Source organism: Aquarana catesbeiana, unplaced genomic scaffold, assembly GCF_042186555.1.
Source record: "Aquarana catesbeiana isolate 2022-GZ unplaced genomic scaffold, ASM4218655v1 unanchor228, whole genome shotgun sequence".
Taxonomy (NCBI): Eukaryota; Metazoa; Chordata; class Amphibia; order Anura; family Ranidae; genus Aquarana; species Aquarana catesbeiana.
This window is the reverse complement of record NW_027362655.1, coordinates 1,066,533-1,085,889: the sequence shown is the minus strand read 5'-3', so window position 1 is coordinate 1,085,889 and position 19,357 is coordinate 1,066,533. Positions and strand designations below refer to the sequence as shown.

Genomic DNA, 19,357 nt, shown 5'->3' with positions numbered 1-19,357 from the left:
GTACACCCAAAGAGTGAAGGGTTAATCACAAGCTGATGGCGGCAGTGGCAGTGCTTGTTTTCTTCAGCCGGCTCCCAGCTGCACAGTAAGAGTGATCCAGGGGGCTGTATAGCTGCCTCTTCCTATTTTCACTGCAGGCGGCCTGCTCCCCCCACCATGACTCCCCTCAGCATGGTTCCTGGGCTCTCCCACTTGTCTTGGTACCCCAATACCACATCCAGCACCTTAAAGTCTATGGGACACAAACATGAAAAAACAAAAGTGCTCATTTTAAAGGCTTATATGCAAGTTATTGTCATACAAAGTGTTTGGTGACCCTGCCCCAGGGGACATGTATCAATGGAAAACTTTTTTTTTAAAACGGCCGTTTTTTCAGGAGCAGTGATTTTTTTAAGTGAAACAATAAAAATGAAATATTCCTTTAAATATCGTGCCTGGGGGGTGTCTATCGTATGCCTGTAAAGGGGCGCATGTTTAGAACAATACCACAGCAAAATGACATTTCTAAAGGAAAAAAATGGTCATTTAAAACTGCTCGTGGCTGTAATGAATTGTCGGGTCTCGGCAATATGGATAAAACTCATTGAAAAAAAAGGGCCTGGAGGGCCTGAAGGGCCTGGTATGGATTTTGGGGGGACCCCCAGGCAATTTTTTTAAAAGTTTGGTTTGGGGTTCCCCTTAATATCCATACCAGACCCAAAGGGCCTGGTAATGGACTGGGGGGGGAACTCATGCCGTTTTTTTCAGTGAGTTATATCTGTACTGACGAGACCCAACAATTTATCACAGCCGCGATCAGTTTTAAATGACAATTTTTACTATAGAAATTTCATTTTGCTGTGGTATTGTTCTAAACACGGGAAAACTGTGCTACTTTACATGCATACTATAGACACCCCCCAGGCACGATATTTAAAGGAATATTTCATTAAAAAAATCACTGCTCACAAAAAAATGGCCACTTTAAAAAATGATTTGCATTGATCCATGTCCCCTGGGGCAGGACCCAGGTCCCCAAACCCTTTTTATGACAATAACTTAAATATAAGCCTTTAAAATGAGCACTTTTGATTATTCATGTTCGTGTCCCATAGACTTTAATGGTGTTCGTGTGTTCTTCTGAATTTTTTGCCTGTTCAGATGTTCTGGTGCAAACCAAACAGGAGGGTGTTCGGCTCATCGTTACTCCTCTGCACTGAATGAAGCCGGCAGTCTTCCTGTTTCTGAGCCGTCATTCCCCAGATGATACCGCCAAGGAAGCATCTAACCGAGCGCCATCTGTGCAGTGGAGGGTAGAGGAGACATTGGAGGTCTAATACACCCCCCATGTCTCATAAAGAGGACCTGTTACCTGCCTAATGATATCACATGGGAGTTTGTTATCCCTTTTGATAGAAATAAAGTAAAATAAGAAAAAAAAAACAATTTAAAAAATATAAATTATAATAAAATTTATTAAAAAAATAAAATGATTATATTAAAGATGAAAAGTAACCCCCATTGCCCCGCACATACCTGCAAATGCACCCATACTGTGTATATGTGTATGTAATCCATGACTGCACCACACATGTGAGGGATCACCACGAATGTCGGAGTGAGAGGAATAATTCTACTACCAGAGATCACACTTATCTCTAAACTGATGAGCAGGAAAGCGCCTCCTATGGAGATTTTTAGGTACTGTAGTATTTCACCATGTCACAGGCACACACAATTTTATTACTTGACATGTTTGGTATCTATTTACGCATCACAAGCTCATCTTTTATATTTTACCCTAAAATTGTGTATAATGTGTGTGTTCCCACCCATGAAAGTGGGGGGCATATAGTTCCGGTGAGTGGCACCCAGAGGGGTGACACGAGTACTAAGTGGTGTATATATAAGGGAGTGGAGCGATTTCTTATTCACACTTGTTAGTGGACTTTGTTTGAGGAGTGTTTGGAATGTGATGTTTGCACATCTTTACACTGTTTTTTACTGTTTGTATATTTTCATCATGGCGCCAATGTGAATGGAGAGGTGTTGTGGTTATTACACTCATTTTTCCATTATTTTATGCATATCAAAGTATTGTAGAAATGATCACACCATAGAAAATGGGGGAAAGTAGAAAATAAACCCGGATATGAAGGTGACATTTGTGTATGAGGAACACCTTAACAATTACCACCATTTTATTCTCCAGGGCTTCCGCTTTCAGAAAATATATGTTTGGGGGTTTTTATCTAATCTTCAGGCCCCAAATCTGCATTTTAACATGTGTGCAAAAATAATGCAAAACCAGCTCTGGCAGTGAAAGGGTTAATGTGAGCTAAATGGGATCACTCTGCTGTGATTACACTCTAAACATTAGAGCTCCCCCTAGCTGTAGCCTGGTAATAACATTGCTAGGAGGTCTATTTAATTTAATTTATCTGCTACATACTTCCCATCTTTATATAAACGTCTCCTGACATTTAGGGGTCTATTCATAAATAATATACATAGCAATCTGCCCGGTGACAATGTATGTACATTCCTTCTGTGTGAATGGGGGGATTGAAGGAATACACCGATCTGCTGAGCTGGTTAAAAGTTTTCCATTGAATGAAAATAAACAATGTTACATTTGTTCAGTGCCATCTAATGGCCAAATTCAAATTTTCAGTTTTAAATCAATGGTTGGTTTAATATTGTTGCTTTGATCCTCCATCCTTCAGTGTGTTCTGTACTCACCAGTGTATGAGGATGACCCCAGTTATCTGTATGAAGACATGCCCGATGAAGGAAACTAAGGGGGTCTACTTATAGAAAATTCATTGGATAAATGTGACAATCATTCATCCAGATGTGACAAATTCTGGCCATAATGTAGCAAAGTGATTTCCTATGATTATCAGCTCCATCTAGTGACCATAATGGGGTATTTTTCCTGACATACCTCCTTTAGTAAAAATAGCACAATACTGCATTATGACCACTCGATGGAGCCAAAGAAATCAGTGTATGAAATAATATACATCCAATATTCATCACAGGTGGGTCAATGCTGGTCACATTCATTCAAATATTTTTTTCTATATTTAATTAAAAAAAAAAATAAAAAGGAAGATTTGGCTACCATAAATGTACAACACCCAATATATTTATCATTTAAAAAAGAATCTTGTATGTTGGACTTTATTGGTACAAAAAAGCCAAACATAAAAATGACAAAATATAAATCTTTCTTACAAATATTAATATTATGTGTTAAATCCACATAGGAACAAATCCATCAAACATTAGGCCATATATATATTCATAATGACTCATTTAGCTTTGCTGAATTGTCCAAGAGGTCAACGCGTTTCACATGAATAAACTTCTTCAGGATCTTTTTTGCCTTGGCAACAAAGAAAATCAGCCTAACTAAAAAACATACAGAATATAAATACATAGCAATCGCATCATTTTATAACATTGTAAATTATCATCTGTGCTACTTGCACAATGCTTGGGGGACATAGCAAGGAGACGGTGATAAATGGCGGCGTCAAAGCAGCTTGCACAGTCAGCTGGTCATGAGTTATAAAGATTAGCGGGATAATAGACATGTGCATGCAAGAAAGTTAAGAGTTTGTTAACCCCCCCAAAAATAAAAAGATCCCACTCCTTTTAAGTATTTTATATAGCACAGTGCTTGTCCTGTGTCATTTCCCCCCCCCTGTAACACCTGGCTGATCCCTTGGATATACCCTCACCTATGTAAACTGACCACGGTATATCATGACTGCTGAGCCCTGACACAGTGGTCAGTTTATGTGCCTCTGTCATCTGCAGCCTGCTATCTGTCTCCTGTGTCCTCTCCCTGCATGTCTGCTCGTGACAGTGCCCGCCCCCACAACTCTTGCTGCTTAAATAACATTTATAGCTTCATACTATCCCATCTGTGTTCTAATCCTGTGTGCCTCTGTGTGAGTGATTTAAAAAAAAAAAAAATAGGTAATTTATTGCGTTTTTGGACCCCTTGAAATTAACTTTAGTGTTGTTTTTTACTGAAATTTGGCGTTTCATAGACTTTTGTGGTAATATTTTGCGACATAAAAAATTGGAACTATTTCATTCTCTAGGGTGTCTGCTTTCAGAAAATACATCATGTTTTGGTGGATTTATGTAATCTTCAGGCCTAAAATTATTTTTTATGCATATGGGCAAAATAAAAAACTGCTCTGGCAGTGAAAAGGTTAAAGGAAACGTTCACCTTCAGGAAAATGTTACATGTTCCTGTTTCTGCAGTGGCTCAGCGATCCGAGCCCTCTATGTGACAGCAATCGGGGAGAAGTTTCCCATACCGGCTGTCACTTTATGAAAAGAGCGCGGCCCTGCCATTCATTCACAGAGTTCTCTCCTTTGCCGATGTCGGCTTGTAGTTTGCAATGAACTCCCACACTGCTGCTGAGCTCTCTGGTAGATGATTGGTTCTTCCTGTCACTGTAACTGCCTTCCCGTATAATGTACAGGCAGACAGATTACACAGACAGTCTGCAGGAGTCCTGCATAGCACCACCCATCAGCACATCATGGCTGCAAAGCTTTCCAGGATCCTAAAAATAAACAGTAAAATTAAAAAAGTTTTACTTGCAGAAAATGTGCATTTATTATTTTTTAGTTGAACTTTTCCTTTAACAGAGCGGACACCAGAGCGTGATTTGTCTGCTCAGCATTCGCTTGTACTGAACACCCAAGTTATGATAGCCCCCGACATTCCTAAAAGCACCTCAGATTTATATACGATTTTGGAAATAATTATTTTTTTATTTTATCATGATAAGGAGATTGGGACCCCGATTTAGTCCCTTGGACAAGTCTTTTTTTTTTTTAAATGTCCACATCCCTGGAACTGTTTCTTACATGATGAAGATCAGCCATGGAGTATATCTGAGGTGTATATCAGGGTGTGCTTCTTCCCCACATTAAAGATGATGTCCAGCAACATTCATATAGAAGACTTTTGCCACACACAAGACACTAATACACCTCAAGGGTTGTGTGGGATCCCTGATGTACAGGAAGACAGGACTTCATTTGAGGAACAATTTCCTCACTCAGGACATGAATATGGCTTCTGCCCCTTGTGAGATCTCTGATGTGTGGAAAGGCTGGCCCTCTGTGAAAAACATTTCCCACACTCCGGGCAGGAATACGGCTTCTCCCCTGTGTGAGATCTCTGATGTGTGCAAAGACTGGACTTCACTGAAAAACATTTCCCGCACTCAGGACAAGAATACGGCTTCACTCCTGTGTGAGATCTCTGATGTCTGTTAAGATTGGACTTCTGTGAAAAACATTTCTCACACTCAGGACAGGAATACGGCTTCTGCCCCGTGTGAGATCTCTGATGAGTGGAAAGATTGGACTTCTCTGAAAAACATTTCCCGCACTCAGGACAGGTATACAGCTTCTCCCCTGTGTGCGATCTCTGATGTCTGTAAAAACTGGACTTCTCTGAAAAACATTTGCCGCACTCAAGACAGGAATATGGCTTCTGTCCCGTGTGAGATCTCTGATGTGTGTAAAGATTGGCCTCCTGTGAAAAACATTTCCCGCACTCAGGACAGGAATACGGCTTCTCTCCTGTGTGAGATCTCTGATGTGCGTAAAGATGGGACTTAACTGAAAAACATTTCCCGCACTCAAGACAGGAATACAGCTTTTCCCCCGTGTGAGACCTCTGATGTGTGTAAAGATTTGACTTCTGTGAAAAACTTTTCCCACACTCAGGACAGGAATATGGCTTCTCTCCTGTGTGAGATCTTTTATGCAGATCAAGATAGCATTTAAAAGGGAAACACTTCCCGCACTCAGTACAGGACAAGCTCTTCTCCGTTGGAAGGACGGCACCGTCCCTCACAGTCTGAGGTTCCTCAGGATAAGAGGAATACGATGGTCCATCTACACTGTGTGGTGCCGGATGGACATTTGAGGTAGTCGGGTTTTCTCCTGGACTATACTGTGTGATGTCCTCATCTTCTACTTTACAGTCTGGAGACAAAGTGAGACAATCCTCTGAGGTTTTCCTCATCTCCCGTCCATCTACTAAAATAGAAATACAAAGATTATTACTAGACATGAGCAGATTGGTTCCCCTAAACCAGGACTCCGCCCACATCAGACAGCTTTGTCTCTGAGGATCTTACAATTCCCCCCTCAAGGTAACTAGTAAATGGATCCACTGATCTCCTACCAGTTCATTTCTTTATTCATGGACCTTAGTCAGAGAGTAAGGAAACAATGAGAACTGTCTTTTATAGGAGTGACAGTGATGAGGGGGATTATAGGACGAGTGTCCCCACCCCCTCTATCACTCATTGCCATCTTCCTAACACAAGAAGTCCTGCAATTCCTTTTTTAGTCCATGATTTAGTCATGAATAACAGCGGGGCTGAGCCCCACCAGAGGTCAGAGAGTGAGGATGGGGGGGAGAACAACCAAGATGAAGACTGGTCTGATCCTGAAGACCACCATCATTGGGTTATTGACTCCTCCCTCATTATCACTTTCTGTTTAAGGTACCAAAGGTTGAGGATGTTATCACATTATTATCAACATTTAAAAGTCTGGGTGCAAAAGAATTCAGGCCTATGTAATGTACAACTTATTATATTGTATACAAAAGTTAGCACTATATAGTATCAGAATGATGTAATGTACAACATAAAGTATATAGTGCAGGGGTCAAGAGTATGTAATGTACAATATACTGTAAATTATATAGTGTAAGGGTCAGGACTCATAATATTGGTATTCAGTAATCAGTGGAAGCTTAAATGTTTACATGAGACAAGTTGCAGAGGTCCCACACCGCTGCCTCCCATCTCCTGAGACTGCACTCAGTGACTTGGGTCTGAGACTATACAGACATATCCCTCCACCCGGCACAGACAGCAGACAACAGAGCAAGTAACCCTGGGAGAATTTTTCTGTCAGAGATCTTACTAGACCCGGGTATGGGGCAGAAGACCAAATTACATGTCCCAGATGCCTAGGTCTAGTTCACTTATGGTGAAATTGAACATTTTGCTGTCAGCTGAACCTCCATAAATCCAGTCTAGATACATAAATTGTGTCTGCAGCACAAAGAAGGAAAATTATCAGAGAGAAATACAGGATGGGGAACACAGCTCAGGAAAGTGAAAAGTGTATTACAAGGCTTATATCACCCAGTCCTTACCCTACTCTGGACCAATCAGTGAGCAGTATGGGTGGAGGAATGTATTTAGTGTTAATGACCCACCTGTGCTGATCTCTGTAGGAGTGTCCTCCTCTATAAATGTCCCCGTTATTCCATCCTCCTCCATAGACTGCTGATCATCCCTCACATACCTCTCTTCTTCTTCTGCTTTAACCTCAAATTCTATATCAATTGGATCTCCACTCTAAATCAAGAAGATTAGAGAGAATATCATCTATAAAATATAAGCTCCTATATAAAAAAACAAAACAAAAAAACACACCAACTCTACGAGTCCATGTGCTAGATGTTCCATCCCACCAACCTTGTAACAATAAGGGATGGTGTGATCTTCCTGTGTGGAATCCCGGGAATACAGAGGACGGGGACATCTCTCTGGTGGGTTCCATGTATTAGGTGACTCCATCATATCCTTGCGTCCTTCTGAAAACTCCTCCATAACTCCATACTCCTCATCCTCCTCTTTATACTCTTCTTTAACGTCAATATTATCATCCCTGAGGTTTCGACTCTGAATATATAATAAAACTTTCATTGTAACAAACATATAAATCAGAACTATCCGTGAATTTTCCTCATCTACCTGATGATGGTGAGGGATGGTGTGATCTTCCTGTGTGGAATCCCGGGAATACAGAGGACGGGGACATCTCTCTAGTGGTGTTCTGTAGCTGGGTGTCTCCACCATGTTGTCCTGGTATAGATCTTTGTGTCCTTTCAGAAGCTCCAACTCCTCCATCACCCCATCCTCATCATCCTCCTCTTTTATCTCTTCTTTAACCTCGACTTTAGAATCTCTCAGGTTTCCACTCTGAATATAGAATAAAAATGACATCAATTGTAACAATGCAGATAATGTACAGATCCTAATGATACTATCAGTGATTGTTCCTCATCTACCTGATGATGGTGAGGGATGGTGTGACCTTCCTGTGTGGAATCCCAGGAATACAGAGGACGGGGACATTTCTCTGGTGGGTTCCCATTACTGGATCCATCTGTAAGAAAAAACACACACTGACTGAATACATTGTTTCTATGTGTTTATCAGATGATGGGGGATCTAGGTGGACCCTCCGTACTGCTCTCTCCTTTACAATAAAGTCTCCTCTTACCCGGTGATGTGAGGGGCAGCTGATTGTCCATCATGAGGTCCTTGTAGAGATCCTTGTGTCCTTCTAAATACTCCCACTCCTCCATGGAGAAATAGACAGTGACATCCTGACACCTTATAGGAACCTGACACACACAATGATACAGTCACCATCCAGACACATCCCTTGTCTGTTACTGGATAATGTCCCAGAATTCCCAGCACCGCTCACCTCTCCTCCATGATCTCTCTGGTGACTTCTAGAATCTTCTTTGTATTTCTCTATTCTATCAGGGAGGGAGGTGGAGGCAATGTGATGGTCATATGATCTCCAGACTTCACAGGAGGAAAACGCTAGATCTGAACACAAATAGTAAAATCAAATGATATTCCCAGAATCCTCCTCACCTCACCATTCAGGTTTCCATTTTTTTAAAGCCCCACTTCAGATTGAGTTATTATTTACCCTCACAGGACCCCCACTACGCAGGTTAAAAGCTTGTTGCAGGCATTCTTATGTCATTACATACAATGCAGGACCAACAGTCCCACTTTGCTAGTGAGGATGCCAAGGGTCCGCCCACATCCTAAGAGCATCAGAAAACAAAAACAGATGGAGGGACATTGGGAGGAGGAGCTATGAGGTCACTGTGATGTCATAGGACATATAAACTCTGGATGGAGGGAGATTTGAGGGGTCCTCTATATGAGGCTTCTGCGCAAACCAAATCATTGTTCCTGGGTGTGTCCTACCTCTCCTAAACTGAAGAGTGAACTTTGACCTTTACCATACAGAAATCTGTCAGGAATCTGTGAAAGTAAGCTCTCATGTGATCAGGTGACGTGCGGAGGAACGGAGTGTAAATACCAGACAATTTTCTCCAGAGCTCCTAATGGTGGGGATGGATTTTGCTGTGTGATGGTGCCAAGTTTCCACCCCCCAGGATCACTGCAGGTGTGGAGAAAAGCTGTGTAAGAGGATATGGAGGAGAGATGAGGAGGAGATCCAGGAATCAGGATAAAGGTCAGGACAAGCAACAGACGAGCGCATCCAAGAGATGAAGCCGGGGTCACTACACAGAAAATCAATCCAAGGAAACAACAGGCAGGACGAGGAATAGCAAGAAGGAGCTCAGAGACAAATGAGAATATTGCTCAGCCAATGGGAGATTATCTCAGCATGACTTACATAATGAAGGAGATGAGGGGGAGGGGAGGAAGTCACTTATGGTGACCATAGAGACATGGAAATTCAGCTGGTTCAGCAGGGATCGGTCACATTTCCATCCATGTGTGGTCACTGCCGGATAAAAGTCACTCCATCAGCGGCTGCAGCCAATAGCTTCATCACTGATCTGTGTATTCTGAGAGCGGAGGAGCGCCCCCCATTGTCAGAATACAATAGTGCAGCGGGGAGGATTCCCCCATCCCCCTCCAATGTGTTCAGTTTTTTTTCGGCTCAACCCATTGGCTGAATGAAATAAACTGAACCATGTAAAAAAGCAAAATATAATAATCATCAACTGATACCCCCCCGGATTGGTTAATCTAGGTTTCTACACTATATATGTGTGTATCATCATCTGCTGGAGATAAAAGACATCACAGTGACTATGGAGGAAGAGGACGGACATGACGGGGGGTTACTGGGTGTAAATAGAAAATAAGATCTTATTACCTCCTCTACTGCCACTTACAGCAACGTCTCCTCTCTACTTCCTTTCGACTCACCTCTCACCCCAAACTTCCTATTTGTATCTGACATCACTTCCTGTCTGTACCTGACATCACTTCCTGTATTCCATAGAGACTTCCTGTCTGGGTAGAAGTGAGATCACCACCTTGTGGAGTTCAGAGGAACTGCAGACCTGAGAAACATCTCATAGTGTGAACACGGCCTTGTACTGTATATCCTTATAGATGGGTCATCTCCACTCCCACCAAGGGGGATAGAAATATATTACTGCTCGGGGGGGAGACATTTTGGCCCCTTTGATTTTGCAGTAAAATTGATGGCAGATTTAGTCATGTAGAACATCTGTTATATGGATACAAAGAACCCCAGCCGAGAGTAAAGGGTGGAAATGGCTCCTGATCCCCAGATTTGGGCAATTATGTCACCAATATAAATAGAATAAAACCCACGCTATGTGTAACAACTCAAATACCTACAAAAATAACTTATACCGGACTGCTGCTGTAACAAAGGTAAGTATTCCCTTTATCAACTAGAAGAGCATTATGTGTCACAGCGCTGTCCTATTGTGTGTGCACATAAATCATCACAAATACACTAAAATATGTGGAGACATTCATATATAAAGTGCTAGGAGCTCAAATAATATTCTCTGCAGATCTACTGCTTCCACTTTACACCTACTTCATTGATCTTATGGTGTTTATCAATAAATTAAGAAAACTGATCCGTGTGCAAATTTATATACAACATAAAGTGCTTTGTGTTCAAGATGCTGTTCAAAGCAGATCCACTGCTTCCACATTTACTTCTTTAATCTCCTAATATTTGCTGCTATATTAAATAAAGTAAAAATCTGTGCAAATCCATGTAATCATACAATATTTTGTGCTCAATATAGTGTTCACTGCAAGTCCACTGCTTCCACTTTACATCTACTTCAATTAACTTATTTTTCTAAAAAAATTCCACCAATCAATGAAAAGTTGATAAGGTGTAAAGTTCTCGGTGCTCCAAACTGTGCCAGCTGTAGTGTAGCCACGCCTTCTTCCACCTCTTACACACGTGATGGTGAGGGCGCCCCCTTAGTAGTGCTTCCCCACTCACCAGAGCAATATGACTCCCAGCTTTTCATCTACCAGAGTCACCAACATCCTTCACACTCTCCTCACCTCCGATGGCAAAGGAACTGGATCCTCCTCGCTCACTCCTGCAAGTCTGCTCCGCCTCTTCATACACACTCATAGCTCCGCCTCTTCATACACACTCAGAGCTCCGCCTCTTCATACACACTCAGAGCTCCGCCTCTTCATACACACTCAGAGCTCCGCCTCTTCATACACACTCAGAGCTCCGCCTCTTCATACACGCTCAGAGCTCCGCCTCTTCATACACACTCAGAGCTCCGCCTCTTCATACACACTCAGGACTCCGCCTCTTCATACACACTCAGAGCTCCGCCTCTTCATACACACTCAGAGCTCCGCCTCTTCATACACACGCAGAGCTCTGCCTCTTCATACACACTCATAGCTCCGCCTCTTCATACACACTCAGAGCTCCGCCTCTTCATACACACTCAGAGCTCCGCCTCTTTACACACACTCAGAGGGCCCTTGACAAAACGACAGCTATTACAGGAATTTAGTGATGTTTTTACTGGGCCTGTAGAACCTGTTCCAGGGGAAGTTCATTTCCACCTTGATGCAAGTTTCCTCCAGTCCAATGTGCACCACACAATGTACCAGTGACCCTAAGCCAAGCAGTCAAGCTTTGGCTTGACCAGTATGAGGCTGATGGTCATTCAGCACCAGTGACTGAACCAACTGATTGGATAAGTAACATGGTGATTGTAAGGAAACCCAATAAGCTAAGAATATGCAAAGATCCCAAATTCTTGAATCAGGCACTGAGACGATCTCATTACATCATGCCAACTCTCAGAGATGTTTTCTACAATCTGCCAAAGGCACGACTGTTCACGCTTGTTGATGCCCGAGATGCATTTTTACAATGTAAGTTAGATACTTCAAGTAGCTACATGACAACTTTCTGGACTCCCTGGGGCAGGGAAAGGTGGCTCAATCTGTCTTTTGGAGTTTCAGTTGTACCAGAGGTGTATCAACATAAATTACATGAACTATTGGCTGCACTCAATGGCATTGAACCAATTGCTGATGACATACTTGTGGTAGGCTGTGGGGATAGGAATGGAGAAGCAGAGCAAGATCATGATGGCAAACTGCTGGAATTGATAAATCATTGTAAAAACTAAAGCCTCGTACACACGATCGGATTGTTGGCCAACAAAGCGCCAGACTTTTGTCCGAAGGGCGTGTGCCAGGAACTTGTCTTGCATACAAATGGCACACAATTGTCGGGCCAACGAACACGAACGTAGTGACGTACTATGTGGAATTTCAGCTCTTGAGCGCCACCCTTTGGGCATCTTCTGCTAATGTCGTGTTTGGTGAGCATTGATTCCGAGCATGCGTGTTTGTACTTTGGACTTTTGTGTGTGACGGACTTGCGTACTGACGATACGAAAATCTGACAACAGACAAATTTACTAGCCTGCCATCTAACGTTTGTTGGCAGAAAGTTGTACAACAGTTGTCTGATGGAGCGTACTAACGGTCGGATTTTAGGCCAACAGTCTGTCATCACACAATTCCTTGCCGAAAATCCGATCGTGTGTATGAGGCTTAAGACTTGCCATGAAAAAACTGCAATTCAAGGTCAAAGAGGTCCGTTTCCATGCACATACTGTATGCTATCCTTGGAGGGTTTGAAGGCTGACCCAGAAAAAATCAGGGCTATACTGGATATGCCACAGCCATCTAATTTGAAATCTCTGCAGCGCTTCATAGGATTTGTTACCTATTTAGCAAAAATCCTATCAAGTCTCTCAGAAGTCTGTGAGCCATTGAGAAGGCTTCTGGACAAGGATGTGGTTTGGCATTGGCTTCCTAAGCATGATAATGCATAGTTGCCAATATTGTAAAAAAGTTAGGGACACTTTTTTGGCTGTAGGCGGAGTCTTATTATAATTAGGAGGCGGGGCATGCGTTTGTAGGTGGAAAAATGAATAATGCGGGTGCCAAAAAGGGGTGTGGTTTATGTTAATTAGTGGGCGTGGCTTATATGGGCATGGTTCAAATGGGGGTGTGGTTAGAGCCTGAGATGACTGAGAGATGGAGATAGAAAGGGGAAAGGAGGGAGGGAGGGAGAGAGAAAGAAGGAAAGAACAAGGGAAGGAAAGAGGGATGGAGGGACAGCAGGCCCAGATCCTACACAACAATAGAAATGTGTATTCCAGAGTTTAACAAATCAGCAGATAAAGATACTCCAAACACCTGGTGTTAGCGCTTCAATCATCCCAGCACCATGGTTGTTATGGTGTCAGGATGATTGAAGCGCATTATTACTATTATTACATTGCAATATAGAATAAAATCATTCAACTCACCATAACCCAGAATCAGTGGGACCCCTGAACGTGTCACCTGCCACGTTGCCTGCCACCAGATGCCATCAGGTGCCCCCAGCAGAGTCTGTCCTTGCATCAGGTGCCACAACAGAGTCCGTCCTTACATCAGGTGCCCCCAGCAGAGTCCGTCCTTACATCAGGTGCCCCCAACAGAGTCCGTCCTTACATCAGGTGCCCCCAGAAGCAGAGGCCCTCCTTACAGATCTGTGTCCCTGGCAGCGGACCCCTCCTTACATCTGGTGTCCCCAGCAGTGGAGCCCTCCTTTACATCTGGTGTCCCCCAGCAGCATAGCCCTCCTTTACATCTGGTGTCCCCCAGCAGCGGAGCCCTCCTTTACATCTGTGTCCCCCAGCAGCGGAGCCCTCCTTTACATCTGGTGTCCCCCAGCAGCAGAGCCATCCTTTACATCTGGTGTCTCCAGCAGCGGAGCTCTCCTTTACATCTGGTGTCCCCGGCAGCGGAGCCATCCTTTACATCTGGTGTCCCCCAGCAGCGGAGCCATCCTTTACATCTGGTGTCACCCAGCAGCGGAGCCCTCTTTTACATCTGGTGTCCCCCAGCAGCGGAGCCATCCTTTACATCTGGTGTCCCCCAGCAGCGGAGCCATGCTTTACATCTGGTGTCACCCAGCAGCGGAGCCCTCCTTTACATCTGGTGTCCCCCAGCAGCGGAGCCCTCCTTTACACCTGGTGTCCCGCAGCAGTGGAGCCATCCTTTACATCTGGTATCCCCGGCAGTAGAGCCCTCCTTTACATCTGGTGTCCCTGGCAGCGGAGCCCTCCTTTACATCTGGTGTCCTACTAAAACAACCCAGAGACCCTAAATTACAGCAGTTCCCTAGTTACATTACAGCCCTTCTTGGCTTCAGATAACACCATTTTGAGTAGGGTTTGTGAAGAAAGGGAGGAGGGGCTGGCGTCAAATCATTGTGCATTGTCTTGCTGGAACCTAAAGCCTCTCAGGAATAGATATGGCCTCTACTGCTCATCCATAAACAACCAAGAAGAATGAAGCAACGAGGAGTCCCTACATTTTAGCAGTTATTTGCTTACATTACATTATCCTTCCTGGCCTCAGAAAACAACATTTTGAATAGAAGTTTGTGGAGGGGGGTGGGAAGAAGAGCTGGCATTAAAGTGGGGTTCCACCCAAAAAACAAAAATACCTGGAAAAATTCTAAAAAAAAAAACAAAAAAAATTTGGATATTTTTTTTTTTCACTTACCTCTAAATGCCTGTTGCTAGGGGGTCCCTCGTAGTCTGCCTCTTCCAGTGTCTGGGCTGGTGACATCACATCCCCCCAGGCACAGGAAGGGCTCCGCTCTGCTCCCTCCCTCCTGTCAATCATCTGGGACCCATTACAGGTCCCAGGTGATTGAGCGGCCAATCACGGCGCGCGGCGCCGCTCGCACATGCGCAGTGGGTGCCAGGCTGTGAAGCCACAGCCCGGCGCCCACAGTTGAAATGCCGGCGCCGACGAGCGGAGGGGGGGGACGAGCGGGGCTTCGATCCCCCGCATCGCTGGACCCAGGGACAGGTAAGTGTCCAATTAAAAGTCAGCAGCTGCAGTATTTGTAGCTGCTGACTTTTAATTTTTTTTTTTTTTTTGACGGCCCCCCTGGGTGGAACTCCTCTTTAAATCACTTTTTATAGTATTGCTGGAATTTAGGGCCTCTCGGGTATAGATATGGCCACTACTGCTCACCCACTACTAAAACAACCGATCAGAGAGGGAGAAGGAAGAAAAACTGATATTGCTCATAGCACTAGCAGTATTTACAGATATGCGGGTGAAGTTATCTGTCATGCCTGTCACACATGACATGTTGGAAGGTTATGGTTTGCTGCTCTGTTCCCAGAGATACCTCAGCATATATAACACTTGTTGTCAGTGCTGAATTCCCATTTAGGAAACCAGCATGTTATCTGAAGGTGTATTGAATGCTGAGCTCTGTCATACAGTGCATGAAGGGAAAGCTCTGCAGTTCTGCACACACAAGTGAAAATTCAAGCTCTGCAAGAACCTCCTTATCCAACATCTCCACATGTGATAGAAATCAGAGGAGCCGCAATGCAACTGCAAGGCTAAGACAATATGTTCCTATCCCCATGTGCACAGCATGAACATTATACAGTATATTATTATGTTTAGACATTTTAGTGAGCGGAATATGATAAATAATCACATAGGAATGTTAGTCATTTCACATCATTTTAAAATCATGAATCCTCCTTCTTGTATCTAAAATCAGGCTCAGTTCACTAACTTCTTTACCATTGTTTTCCTGTAAGGAGATGAAGTCAAATCCATCCAGGGAAATATTTCGTTCCTCCTGTTCAGTGCAGAGAGGAGGGGCCAATCCGTGCAGCTAACCCAGGCTGGAGAATTGTGAAGAGAGAAGCCGATTCATTGGCTGCACGGATCAGCCCCTCCCCTCTCCACCAAACATGAGGAACAAGAGGTGATGTAGCTGAAACACAAGAGCAAAGCTCTCACAGGGGCGCCGGCGGCCACTTTGTTTGAGCCAGGAGCCAAAAAACTGCTCCAGAGCCAAACATTCCCGTTTTTCCATGGACAAAAGGCAAAATCCTGATTCGGGACGGCCTCTGATCGGGACGAGGGTCCCAAAATCGGGATTGTCCCGGGAAAATCGGGACTGTTGGCAACTATGATAATGCAGTGCAAGAAAGCAAATGTTTGCTCATAGATATACCTGTCCATAAGTACTATGATGTTACAGAACCTGTAACTATTCAAAGTAATGCGAGCAAAATGGAACTCGAGTGTTGCCTAGTATTATGTTTGCCTGCCAGCTCTTTCATCACTACCTCTATGGCCGTAACGAGATCCTGACAGAGACTGACCATAAGCCTCTCATATTTATTTTCAAGAAAACACATTTGTGTGCACCCAAACGCCTACAGATCATGTTGCTAACATTACAAAACTATTGCCTGAATGTTGTCTATAAGCCTGGACCTGAAATGTACATTAGTGATGCTCTTAGCAGAGCTACAGCAGCAGGTGGCACACCTGAATGTGCACAACACATAGTCTACAATGTTCAAACAGGACCTAGATGTCCTGTCACAGATCAATCATTCAGACTATCCAAATATCACAGACCAGCGTTTGCCCACAGAAATTGACGAGCGTTTGCAAACACGTAAATCTGTTGTTCCGAATGGTTGGCCAGATTCAAAGATGGAAGTGTAGCACCCTGGAGTTTAGGCAGGGTTGCTCCTCACAAATTTACTCGCCAGGAATAATTATCCTGGTTGATTGTTAGAGAGAAATCAATAGATCTCTAAGTTTGGCCTGGTTGCACTTTTCTCTTCTACCGCTAGGTGGCCGGGTACTTGGTGGTACTAGATATGAGTAGGGCAATGCAAGGTCAAGTTATGGGTATATGGGGTATCTTAGCCAATGGGCAGGGGTTTTCTTGAATCCCTTAGCCTGCTGGGAGAACCTATATATATTTGGGTGAAGTCAGGTGATCGGTGTTCTGTGCCACCTGGACGGCTGTCTGGGTGGACATGTGTTGTACTGCCCAGGCTGCTAGGCCAGAGACTATCTTGGGCACATCTGGCTGCTTGGCTGTCTGAGGGCCTATCCAGAAGCAAGAGAGCAGTGCAGGGTTGGGACTGTGTCTTGCAGTCCAACCAGAAGTGACGGTTCTGCTGGCCGGAGAACCTATCAGTGGTCGGAGGTAGAAGGGAATCTGTCGCCACTAAGGGACCAAACACCTTATTACCAGGAACCACAGTGAGTAACTGAAGCAAGTACCGGAGTAGCATTCTCACCAACCGGGGATGGTGAAGAATCGGGAATCTTCAGCGGGTTTTCAAGCCAGGGACCCAACCAGTGGAGGTAACGCTTGCAGAGCAGCCTTGTGTGTCAAGCCAGGGACCGAGCAGGCCAGTGGGGTGAATCTTGAGAGGTATCTTGAGTGCCAAGCTAGAGACCCAGCAGAGAAGCAGGGGTGACGCTTGAAGAAGATACCACCGTGAAGATTGGAGGAGCACGAGGGATTCAGTGGCAGTGAATCAGAAGGTCTAGTGAGAGATCAGGAGCTCAGTGGGCTGAAGAACTACAAGGAATAATTGTAGTGGAAGTGAAGGAACTGTTAAATATTGTTGCAATAGGAGACAGCATTCCTGCACATGCAGATGTGGTGTCTTGCTGGATACCTTTCCCTGCATGGCTATCCAAATATCACAGACCAGCGTTTGCCCACAGAAATTGACGAGCGTTTGCAAACACGTAAATCTGTTGTTCCGAATGGTTGGCCAGATTCAAAGATGGAAGTGTAGCACCCTGGAGTTTAGGCAGGGTTGCTCCTCACAAATTTACTCGCCAGGAATAATTATCCTGGTTGATTGTTAGAGAGAAATCAATAGATCTCTAAGTTTGGCCTGGTTGCACTTTTCTCTTCTACCGCTAGGTGGCCGGGTACTTGGTGGTACTAGATATGAGTAGGGCAATGCAAGGTCAAGTTATGGGTATATGGGGTATCTTAGCCAATGGGCAGGGGTTTTCTTGAATCCCTTAGCCTGCTGGGAGAACCTATATATATTTGGGTGAAGTCAGGTGATCGGTGTTCTGTGCCACCTGGACGGCTGTCTGGGTGGACATGTGTTGTACTGCCCAGGCTGCTAGGCCAGAGACTATCTTGGGCACATCTGGCTGCTTGGCTGTCTGAGGGCCTATCCAGAAGCAAGAGAGCAGTGCAGGGTTGGGACTGTGTCTTGCAGTCCAACCAGAAGTGACGGTTCTGCTGGCCGGAGAACCTATCAGTGGTCGGAGGTAGAAGGGAATCTGTCGCCACTAAGGGACCAAACACCTTATTACCAGGAACCACAGTGAGTAACTGAAGCAAGTACCGGAGTAGCATTCTCACCAACCGGGGATGGTGAAGAATCGGGAATCTTCAGCGGGTTTTCAAGCCAGGGACCCAACCAGTGGAGGTAACGCTTGCAGAGCAGCCTTGTGTGTCAAGCCAGGGACCGAGCAGGCCAGTGGGGTGAATCTTGAGAGGTATCTTGAGTGCCAAGCTAGAGACCCAGCAGAGAAGCAGGGGTGACGCTTGAAGAAGATACCACCGTGAAGATTGGAGGAGCACGAGGGATTCAGTGGCAGTGAATCAGAAGGTCTAGTGAGAGATCAGGAGCTCAGTGGGCTGAAGAACTACAAGGAATAATTGTAGTGGAAGTGAAGGAACTGTTAAATATTGTTGCAATAGGAGACAGCATTCCTGCACATGCAGATGTGGTGTCTTGCTGGATACCTTTCCCTGCATGGCTGTCCTCCTATTGAAGTCTCAGATTCTGCCAATGAATCTTGCAACTACCTAAGGGTGTCCTGGCCCTAACCCTCTCTTCCCCCAAAAAATTGTTAAGAGAAATAACTACTCTGCACCCACCATGCCTCCCAACCCAGAAGGATGTCAGCTGTCCCTGGCCCTGGAGGTTCTCCAAAGGAGGCCTGGGACCTTGCTACAGAAGTGCTATTACTTGCAAGAGAATATTCTCTCCTGTCCTGTCATGGCTCTGGCTGCCTGGAGTGCCTGTCTACTCTACTGTGATGGGCGCGCTGCACACTACGGCTGAGCTACAGGAGGAGGTCACGTCACCTGAAGTCTGGTCAGGTAGGTCAGTGTGTGTCAGATAGGTCAGTGTGTGTCAGGTAGGTCAGTGTGGGTCAGGTAGGTCAGTGTGGGTCAGGTAGGTCAGTGTGGGTCAGGTAGATCAGTGTGGGTCAGGTAGGTCAGTGTATGTCAGGATGGGCCAGTGTATTTCAGGTAGGTCAGTGTGGGTCAGGTAGGTCAGTGTGGGTCAGGTAGGTCAGTGTATGTCAGG

The 19,357-nt window shown here is 44.7% G+C and overlaps 2 protein-coding genes across 2 annotated transcripts in view; one reads left to right on the top strand and one right to left on the bottom strand.

Annotated features, from left to right (window-relative positions):
* Window positions 1-19,357, top strand: part of LOC141121724 (uncharacterized) — a 197,573-nt gene that overhangs the window by 76,175 nt on the left and 102,041 nt on the right.
* Window positions 3,127-10,084, bottom strand: LOC141121668 (uncharacterized). Its single transcript, XM_073611353.1, has 8 exons — window positions 9,991-10,084; window positions 8,545-8,672; window positions 8,335-8,458; window positions 8,120-8,217; window positions 7,803-8,030; window positions 7,524-7,730; window positions 7,262-7,403; window positions 3,127-6,063 (listed from the first exon to the last, which is right to left on the bottom strand). The coding sequence occupies exons 3-8, from the start codon at window positions 8,417-8,419 to the stop codon at window positions 5,069-5,071; spliced, it is 1,755 nt and encodes a 584-aa protein (XP_073467454.1). The 5' UTR covers window positions 8,420-8,458; window positions 8,545-8,672; window positions 9,991-10,084; the 3' UTR covers window positions 3,127-5,068.

Excerpts from the sequence above, each read along its gene's own strand:
- LOC141121668 (XM_073611353.1), bottom strand. The coding sequence starts at position 8,419 with ATGGAGGAGTGGGAGTATTTAGAAGGACACAAGGATCTCTACAAGGAC. Across the intron at positions 8,218-8,334 it reads GCTGCCCCTCACATCACCGG|ATGGATCCAGTAATGGGAAC; the intron begins GTAAGAGGAGAC and ends TTTTTCTTACAG. Across the intron at positions 7,404-7,523 it reads CCATCCCTTATTGTTACAAG|AGTGGAGATCCAATTGATAT; the intron begins GTTGGTGGGATG and ends TTCTTGATTTAG.